Below are 11,024 nucleotides of genomic sequence, written 5' to 3' on the forward strand. Positions count from 1 at the left end.
TGCAGTACAGCTGTGACAGACAAACCATAAATATATGTCACCGATTTTAGCGTTGATTCATTGCATTGTTTGAAAATACATCGTGCACGAGACAGCCAATTGCAACTTAAGGCCCCGACAACGTATAAATTGCACGCGATCAGTACGAACTGATGTCATGCTGTATGAAAAGCTAAGAAATCGCCCGTGTATTGTCAAATACAGTGTTAAGTAAACATTTTGATTATTTATTGCCAATCAAGGTATTACCTGTTAACGNTGCTGTATGAAAGGCTAAGAAATAGCCCGTGTATTGTCAAATACAGTGTTAAGTAAACATTTTGATTATTTATTGCCAATCAAGGTATTACCTGTTAACGTGTGCCCTCACACCAGGTAGGGCAGGCCACGCGGGATGTCGCGGTAGGGATCAGCCGCACAGTTATTGTGAGTGACGTGATTAGCATTCATGTTCAGTCCAAACAATCCACAGGTGTCCCAATTAGCGATGGGTAATTTNCAGGAAGTCGCGGTAGGGATCGGCCGCCTGGTTATTGTGAGTCACGTGATTAGCATTCATGTCCAGTCCAAACAATCCACAGGTGTCCCAATTAGCGATGGGTAATTTTGAAGGTGTCAAATAAGTTTGGTAGATTTTAGGACTATTACTTATAATTTAAAAGCACACATGTTAATCTTCTGACCTAATTTTACTAACATATAGACCTATATTTACAATAGCGCTTTCGTAAACGCAACAGCTTATGCAGACTATGTTTTCAATTTATTAAACGGACCATTCATTACGAAATAATATATACAATTATAGTTTCTGATTCAAATAAAACATATTACCATGCAGAGACTCAATATTTTGGTCTCTGATATAAGGTAGTCTAAACTTTGTGTCACAAACGAAACGTGTACTGTTTTGGGGCCTACACAATGTGCTCTGCTTCGCATTATCACCGATAGTTCGAATTCACGCTTATTTTCTGAAGCATATTTTCGTATAATTTGAACAGGTTCATCAATATTTGTTTAATTTTGTTCGAACTGACCAAAGATTTACCGTATGTAATTTTTTTTTCAGAGGATAAAGGGCAAAGACACATCAGTTTCCTCTCCCAACTCACCCGTTCATCACAACAAGAGAGCCGTGTCAAGTCCATTTGAGCTTGGCTTCCCTGAGACATGTGACCATCTGACAGCAGACATCGACCTCAGTCAGCCAGATAAAAAGGAGAAGTCTGCAACTATTCCTCGGACAGGAGCAGACTCAGAACAGGATGCACAGTTATTTAGACCAACAGGAATTCTAAAACCACCATCAAGTTCCTCTGTGTATGATAATGTCAGCAACGCTCCAGCAAGGAAATCCAACGAAACTGAAACATGTGTTAATAATCGGAAATCCATGCCCGCAGTGGGCACAACCCATGTCTCTTTTGTAGTTGATAACTTGTTACAAAACACTCGACCTGCATCTGCCATACAATTCACAGAACAGTATTATCAGACCCAGTATGACAATGAATCTGGCGCTTGTCAGAAAGGAGCAGGTCGGTGCTCGTCTGCTACCTTACCTGCGGGGATCTCTAAGACATATGAAAATGTACGAATGGAGACAGCCTTTGTTGGTGACTCTTCAAGGTCATGTCAAGGTCTGAGTTATTGTGATAAGCACGGTGACAGTGTCACAGTTCTGTCACCACAGGCAGTGAAGCCTGGCACATTGTCTCAGAAAACTTCATCTTCAGAATCCCCAGAATGGCCATCTCCCCCAGAGCCCCTGACCCCTATGACCCCTGTAAACCCTATGTGCAATGTTGACTTTGATAGTTCTGTGTTAAAGCGTATGTTACAGTCCCTTCCAGTTTCTCCTGAAGAAATAGATATTAACAAAGACCAAGGATTCCATGAGGATCCAGTTTTACGTGATAATCCAAAGATTGACAATCCAGAAATGTTGAAGCGAGCTAAAAGTTTTACCTCACGGGATAGGTCAGAGGTCAGGGCAGCATTTGCAGCCCAGCACAGCATGAGCATAGTCCCTAGTCAGGACCGACCCCAGGGTCACCCCAAAGTTGTGTCAACCAAATCCAAACAGACCAAGCTCCTCATTGAGAATGAGCTGCGTCTGCGGAACAAATGTGCACGGGAGAGTTACGGACGAGACAGCTACCCGGACAGTGGAATTGGTGGGATGACGGGAGACACTGCAGGCTCTGTGTGGTCAAGTGACAGCGTCAAGGCCTCCTCCAACATGACAGGTATGTAGTCACAGCAACAGACATGTTGTTTCCTAGCAACACAGAGGTGTGATAAGGGTGTGTTTGAAGGGGCAATATTGGAAAAGGTAAAGGTTTTCAAAAATTACAAAAGATTTGCTTTCAGCTTTATAAGATCATTATCACAAAACAACCTTGATACACCTGTGTAGATTATGTTGTCATTGTTCTTCTTGCATGTTTCTATTGGTTCTATTCAATATACAGGGACCCCTGATTTAATGACTGCTGTCTTTATATGGACATCCTGTAATACCTAACATATATCAAGGAGACCTATTTCCCAGTCTTTACAGACACAAAAGATCCAGTCAACTGGATGTCAGGAAAGCCAGGTTTCTCTCTAATGTTCATGCTATGTAGGAAATTGACATACAAACATTGCAGTCATTGACCTCTTCAAGTAGAAAATAAAATTATCCAGATTTTTTTTTTAAAAAATGGCTGCTTATATACTACAATATTGGGCAAGGTTTTTAATTTAAACAAAAGAAAATCTAGAATTTATTGAGCCCAAATACAGATCTGTGGTCACCTAACCCTACTAAGATTATTATAATGGTCAGTTTATAGTAAGTATGTATGGTAGAGCCCAGATAAGATGACTGTTTATCGATGTCAAGAAGGCTTCCATCAGTCATCTGACACAACTGGTGCTAACCTTGACCTTGGTATCCAACTGCTGATTTGCTCTGACCTTCGATTGGTCATTGGAGCTTGGTCAAACAAGTCCGTCATTGTGAGGTCAGCTAGTGGTTAATAAGCTGCCTGACACTTTGAACAAAAGTGGCCGTCAAGTGAAGCATGAGAAGATTTAGCCGACCAGTTATGATTAGGTTTGTCTTGATTGTTTTCACTAATGAAGACCCATAGACGTGAAGCACCAAGAGGATCCCACAACAATAACACCAACACAAATTAGTACAACAGATGGTCAATACTCAAACGCTCAATCAATCATTTCCAGATTGGAAAGTGGAAAGCCGGGGTGTCCAATATTCCTGAAATAGTTTTATGTTAGAGTAGGAGACTTAGAATAACTAACTGTATCTATAAGTATTGATCAAGCATGAGTTGTTCGGTAATCAATGTCCAGTTGGACAAATAAAAGTAACCACTTAACCCGAAATAACATACTTGTGAAGAAAAAAAGATTAAACCTCCACTGTGAAATGTGTCCAGAACACCAAACAACTTACAGTCTGTAGGTCAAGCCTTGTACATGTATAATCAGTCAAGATCATTATGATGTGTGAAATATATCTCAAGTGTTAAAGTTAGAATAAGTAAATGTTATCATTGAAACGTCAAACAAATTTGCTACAGCATATCTAAACCTTAGTCCAGAGCATTTACCCCAAACCCTGAAGCATACCTATAAACCTTGATCCAGCTAAAATATTTGCCATTTATAATTCAGATTACTGCAAGATATTTTATCTCTCTTTCTGATCGAGTTTCCAAGAAAAGTTGTAAAGTTACGGGACTAATGTCCCAGCAGTAGAACCAACTTGTCCTTATCAATCTGTGACTGAATTCTGTGGGCATCCTTGATCCAGGGATACTGCATATCCATGCATCTACCAGTATACAGTTGTTTAGACACAAATCATGCGCTCATGAATAACCCATTGCATTCCCTTGCCCTGCGCTTACATGCCAGTCTGGAACCTATTCCCACATCGGTCCATTTATTTTGTTGTATATGTTACCCTCTCGTGTGAGTGATTTGATTCAGAAACCGCAGTTCTGCAGCAGCCATCCATCAGCATTGACCGCACCACCGGGTTTGTCACATGCTACTGTAGGTGTTGGTCTGGTGCCTCGTTTGTGTTATGTGACTTTGCTGAAGAATTTTGATTTAAGGCCAATTACATATTGTCCTTTGAATCTGAGACCTTTGTATAGCATCATTGATCATTATTGCAGGTAGTGATTGGTTGCTTCAGTACAGAATTCTGCCAACGTCAATCAATGTTGTTTAATGCTTCTGTAGGAGTTTCAGGTGATTAACATCAGGAGTCAGAGTACAGATATAAGTCACTTAACCTTTACTGTACACTGTAAGTACAAAGTCATTTTAAGTCCTGCTACGTAGACAAACAAAATGGGGTATGTCTGACTAGAGTTGTTTAAATATTTCCTTGTCATGTGTAGCTTTGCTTTGATGGTTTTTATTAATTGCTTTTCTTCCAATTACCGACTCACTTAAATTGAGTGACTGGGTATTATGTTAGTGATGAAATTATACAGTTGACCTGCTTGAAATCAGGATAATATCATCATCATCAATCTTTCCTGTAAAAATGGCACATTCCTTTGAGCTTTGCAAGGCCAGAGAAGAAAGCAATATAGTCTGCGGAAATTACAGCTATCCTTGTCACTGCTCCAGCGCACCTTGATGAGAGGTTTGCAGCTAGTCTGTAACGTCTGTCTGTGACCAGTGAGACGAAGACAGAGGGTTCGTTTCCTTATCACAGATAACTATTGCTCAACAGTGTTGGATGTAATCTTTTGTATTAATTAAACTCATAAAGCAACTCTTCTAGTTCTGCTAATTTGTCTTTGGCCACTCAATTATGTCTGTCTCCTTATTCTCAAATTTTGACCTTTACGTTTTTATATGTGATATTAAATCTTTTTAGGAATTATTATAATCTCAAGAAATATAGCATCATTTAACTAATTTCAACTTTGACATTTTATATTCTGTCAGATTTATTTTCATGGTCCCACATGGAAAGAAAAGAAAACATTTGAATTATCATTGCTCTGTGCTCAAGTGGCATGGACATAAAAACGTTGCCTTAAAATTCTCTCAGTTTGCCCGTAATTGTATGATCTGAAATGTTTATCACCATACCTGCCTTTGTCTTTATTATACACTGATATTTTCATAAAGATATTTACGCAAAACATTGTTTTGAAAGAAGACAAATTATTTGTCTTGGGATTTTGGTAACCATAGTAGGTCTACTGGTACATATATGTTAAATAAAAATCTTCTGTTGAATCTTGAGTGATGGCAAAACAGTCCTCTCAGGGGGTATAAAAGAAAGGAGATAAAAGTCACTTTGAGATGTAATGGTAGAAGAACAATATCATCTTGAGATTTCTAGGGTCTTGATCACATATCTCAAATCCATGGTTCCATTCTAATGTATGTCTTCCTAATTATTTTGTTACAATATTCTTAAATTAAACAGCAGGAACAGTTCTCCTGATTAACAGTAATAGTTGTATATTTTTTGGTATAACGTTTATACCACAAAGGCATTGTTTGGAAGACTCTTTCATCAAGTGTAAAAACTTAGATTCATATCCGGGATGTAAAGCATTAAATGGAAATGAGTGAGCAATGATTTATCCGATTATATGCCATATGCCAGACATTGAAGACATAAATATTGAGCCTCCATTACCACCTAAGTAATGGACACCTATTAGCCATGGACACCTAGCAATGGACACCTAAGTAATAGACACCTATTAGCCATGGACACCTAAGCCATGGACACCTAGCAATGGACACCTAAATAATAGATACCTATTAGCCATGGACACCTAAGCCATGGACACCTAGCAATGGACACCTAAGTAATAGACACCTATTAGCCATGGACACCTAAGCCATGGACACCTAGCAATGGACACCTAAATAATAGATACCTATTAGCCATGGACACCTAAGCCATGGACACCTAGCAATGGACACCTAAGTAATAGACACCTATTAGCCATGGACACCTAAGCCATGGACACCTAGCAATGGACACCTAAGTCATAGACACCTATTAGCCATGGACACCTAAGCCATGGACACCTAGCAATGGACGCCTAAGTCATAGACACCTATTAGCCATGGACACCTAAGCCATGGACACCTAGCAATGGACGCCTAAGTAATAGACACCTATTAGCCATGGACACCTAGCAATGGACACCAAAGTAATAGACACCTATTAGCCATGGACACCTAAGCCATGGACTTTTATAGAGAACCTATTTACTTTACATGCCATTTTCACATGTTAGTGGACAGTAAACACCGACAAGATCAACCATCTCTGTCCAGTGATGCCAAACCAAGGATTGTCTGACAAATTAAACACCAATGATTAGCATTAAAGAGTCATTTTTCTTCACACCCCTAGACAACTAATACATTGGAAACCTGTTACAAGGGAGGGATCGCCTCGTTACTTGCAAAACTGTTGCTGCATATGCAAAAGGAAGATATTTATGGAAACATTAATGGTATGGAGAAAATACACATGTAGTCAACATTACTGGCATTGTGTTGCCTTCGTCACTTGTATTGATTGGTAGAACTGCAATACTGGGCACGATGAAAGATACAATTAAGCCTTCGTTGATTTGTTTTATCACCAGTCGTCAAGAAATACAAGTGGTATGTTATTGGCTATAACTGTAATCCAGGGGAGCATGCATCAAAAGTCTGATATGTGATGATTACATTACTAGATTCACCAGCTTCATCTTTACCTAACATACTAGATTATATGTGCATTTGTAAGTGCTGAATGGGCTGCCATTTTTCCCTTAGGCAATGTTCCGGCTATGATGTAGAACTAAAGCCAGTGTTAGTTTGTTGCATTAGTGGAGTAGTCGAGCAGAGAATGGCTAGATTCAGGCACTTTATTGTCCAAGGCAAATCTATCGAAAGTTGGCCGACAAATTTGTTGTTCAATAATCTTCTGTTTAATGAAAAGTCTAGTTTCTGTGAGATTATCGCTGATTGGTTTATGGGTTGCCATAGTAATGTTTGCACACCATGTTAATCAACTTACAGCATCAAACATAAAATAATGCTTTTCCAATGTCTGTGGTTCAATATTTAATCTCTCCACAAGTAGATAGTAGCCATTTCTTTTTATTCATGAATTCTGAAGAGACTGTTTGAAATAGTCAAGTTGGTATTCCATAAATGACACAACCTTTTGTTTGAGTTTGTTGATATGAAATGAACATACATATTTGTTTTTAGTTCCTCAGGTCAAGGTCATTAGATGTAGGTCAAGAGTAAGATTCTATTGTTTTTTGGAAGTGTCAGTTTCCCAACTAATGTCAACTTTTTTTTATTTAACATACCTATAAAAATGAATAAGATGAAAATAGGGGTAGTTTCAGAAAGGCCTGCAGTGCTGATTCTATACCAGAACACCAGTTATAGATAGATACATGTCTCTGATGTCTGTAAAACTTGCATCTACAAGTTCATGTGTCTGTAAAACTCGCAGCTACAAGTTCATATGTCTGTAAAACACACAGCTACAAGTTCATGTGTCTGTAAAACACATAGCTACAAGTTCATGTGTCTATAACACACATAGCTACAAGTTCATGCGTCTGTAAACCTCGCAGCTGCAAGTTCATGTGTCTGTAAAACACACAGCTACAAGTTCATGTGTCTGTAAAACACACAGCTTCAAGCTCATATGTCTGTAAAACTCACAGCTACAAGTTCATGAGTCTGTAAAACACACAGCTACAAGTTCATATGTCTGTAAAACACACAGCTACAAGTTCATGTGTCTGTAAAACTTGCAGCTACAAGTTCATGTGTCTGTAAAACACACAGCTACAAGGTCATGTGTCTATAAAACACACAGCTACAAGTTCATGTGTCTGTAAAACACATAGCTACAAGTTCATGTGTCTGTAAAACTCGCAGCTACAAGTTCATGTGTCTGTAAAACTTGCAGCTACAAGTCCATGTGCCTCGTGACCAACCACAGGCATCCGCTTCATCACTAGCTTCTTGCATTCGTTATTCNTTGCAGCTACAAGTCCATGTTCCTCGTGACCCACCACAGGCATCCGCTTCATCACTAGCTTCTTGCATTCGTTATTCCATGACATATTTTCTAAGTGAATTAAAATTGTGGGAAAATGTTTATTAAAGTTCAAGTTGATATAATGAATTTTTCAGGCAATGGGTATGAAGTTGCTCAAAGCTACAGTTTTATATGTTCATGGTACCATCATTAAAGAAAACATTTGAAACTGTATTGGGTTGGTTTTTTTCATGCTTTTTCTTATTCTAACATTTGTTTTATAAGCCTAATGTCTCCTTAGCAACACCAGGCTAGAAGTTTTATATCTTTGTATTTTTTTAAAACCATTTCTCAGTAAGTATAAATCGTTAGTCGTTCACAGGAGGGTTTTGCCCTGCACTATTTCTGTGGCATTTCTTCGCTGGAACAATCACCATTTATCCTCCTGACTAAGTGCTGCACTTGGACGTTGAAAGATTTTTAGGAGCTAATCTATAAAAGGGTTGGATTCTATCCAGTGTCTTGTTATCCAGAATCCTTCCTTCCACACTTTTACAGAACCGACCGTTACGCACAAATGCCCATACTGGCCTGTTACCGACAGCAAAACAATAGTCGAGGGCAACAGGGACCTGAGTAATAGATATATATTCCTAGGAAAATAAAACTTATTTTCTTACATCCCATGAAAGACAGCATGTTAAAATAATCTATCTAACTGGAACATGATATCGCAATGCAAAGACAATGAGATGACGTCATACAGCAGCGAGTGTTTTATTTTTTTTGTAAGTTTAAGTGTCTTTTTACAATTTGAAAATCAAGTAATGTCAGTCAGATAAACATGACAACAAGCAACTATGGAAAAAATTGATTCTCTTGAAATACATTATTCCTATAGCTGTTACCCATCAGGGAAGCAACATAAAGCAGTTTGGTTTGGTTTACTGAGTCTAGCATCCTATTAACTACTAAAGTCATTTAAGGATTGATATACAACGTGTGTAATGTATGGGTGTGTGCTGGAGATGATAGGTTGGTATATTGACCTCTCTGTGATAGCTCTGATCCATGATCTGATGCCAACTTTAGAATGCTACCTCACTGAAATACCAAACCAAAGGCACCCAGAACAGTGTTCCACCCCATCACATTAAAATCACAATGGGTAAACAAGAAAAGCTGAATATCAAGCAGAGAGCAACAAGAACCAATTCTAAGGGGTTTGGTTTGTTTCAGGTAGTTCTGTGAGCTAGCTTATCAAAGTATCCCCCTATACCTTGGAATTTACACATACAGATGTATTGTCATGGGTTTTATCTTTCAATATAATTCTTTATATAGAAAAATTGTTGAAATGCAAGTTAATTATTTCACATTGAACCCTGGTTAAGTTAACCAAGCTTTTGAGATATTTGAAGTGTTGATATGTGTCTCAGACAAGTACTCTTTATAGCATTGCCATTGTATCAAAGTCAGAATCAACTTGGGACTTGAATTTTTCACCTCAATAAATGACAAAACCTGCATTCTACAAAAAAAATCCTGTTTACCCAAGCGAAGTGACACATTGTATTCGTCTGTGGCTATATACACCTGATCTGTAACGGTATGATATAGACAGCCAACATGTACCCCTTGTATTATCTGAGTGTTACTGAAACACATTTTTATAAGATTTTTAATGTAGTTCTGTATAAAAAGGATTTGATGTTAGGTTGGGATTTTGTCAATGCTACTTTAATTAGACTTATTTTTTGATGATATCTGGTATAAACTGTTATTTCATACAAGAGAAATTAGGTCCTATTTCACTTGGTGTTAGATGTGTTTTGAGAAATTGTTACAATTTGATGAAGTTTTAATGTAATTCCATAAAAAAGAATTGTGGTCTTTGTCAAGTTGAACATTATTATATTTGATAACTTGTGAAAAAGATTAGGTTTTAATAAGATTTTACTTAAAAGGGAGTCCCAACGGCTTGACTAAAGGCCCAGTGCTGCCCTATCTTAATCTGTATAGATGTACACATGGCTAAGAAGTGTGGGAACATCGGTTAAGGGGGCTGATAACATTTCCTGTAGATGCAGGTGTACACTTAATTTACCACAGAATTAGGTGTTACTTCCAGTATGATATAATGGTAAAGTTAGATTGTTCTCTACAGTTCTCAGTTTTTCTTCATGTTTACAAAAGAAATAAAAACTCCTCTACCTCTATATGAACATTGACACCTTTGATTCCTGCTGATACTTATAAATGAGAGGTTATACAAGTGTCTGGGTGTGGTAGGGAATGAGTTCTGTATGATCTGACCTCCCAGGGTCATAATTGTCCAGGCCTCATTATATGACGCAACACTTCTAGTAACTGAAGGAGACCTTTCTCCTCCTTTCTCCTCCCTCCCTCCTGTTCTCCTCCTTTCCCTCCTTTCTCCTCCCTTCCCTCCTGTTCTCCCCCTTTCTCCTCCCTTCCCTCCTTTCTCCTCCCTTCCATCCTTTCTCCTCCCTTCCCTCCTGTTCTCCTCCTTTCTCCTCCCTTCCCTCCTGTTTTCCTCCTTTCTCCTCCCTTCCCTCCTTTCTCCTCCCTTCCCTCCTTTCTCCTCCCTTCCCTCCTGTTCTCCTCCTTTCTCCTCCCTTCCCTCCTGTTCTCCTCCTTTCTCCTCCCTTCCCTCCTGTTCTCCTCCTTTCTCCTCCCTTCCCTCCTGTTCTCCTCCTTTCTCCTCCCTTCCCTCCTGTTCTCCTCCTTTCTCCTCCCTTCCCTCCTGTTCTCCTCCTTTCTCCTCCCTTCCCTCCTGTTCTCCTCCTTTCTCCTCCCTTCCCTCCTGTTCTCCTCCTTTCTCCTCCCTTCCCTCCTGTTCTCCTCCTTTCTCCTCCCTTCCCTCCTGTTCTCCTCCTTTCTCCTCCCTTCCCTCCTGTTCTCCTCCTTTCTCCTCCCTTCCCTCCTGTTCTCCTCC

The 11,024-nt window shown here is 39.1% G+C and overlaps 1 protein-coding gene across 1 annotated transcript in view; it reads left to right on the plus strand.

Annotated features, from left to right (window-relative positions):
- The window catches only part of LOC110455449, a 127,424-nt gene that overhangs the window by 53,285 nt on the left and 63,115 nt on the right, over window positions 1-11,024 (plus strand). Inside the window, exon 6 of the mRNA XM_021505590.1 lies at window positions 1,073-2,252. Coding sequence (XP_021361265.1) covers window positions 1,073-2,252 — 1,180 coding nt within the window. The remainder of the gene's footprint in view (window positions 1-1,072; window positions 2,253-11,024) is intronic.

Source organism: Mizuhopecten yessoensis, unplaced genomic scaffold, assembly GCF_002113885.1.
Source record: "Mizuhopecten yessoensis strain PY_sf001 unplaced genomic scaffold, ASM211388v2 scaffold8221, whole genome shotgun sequence".
Lineage (NCBI taxonomy): Eukaryota > Metazoa > Mollusca > Bivalvia > Pectinida > Pectinidae > Mizuhopecten > Mizuhopecten yessoensis.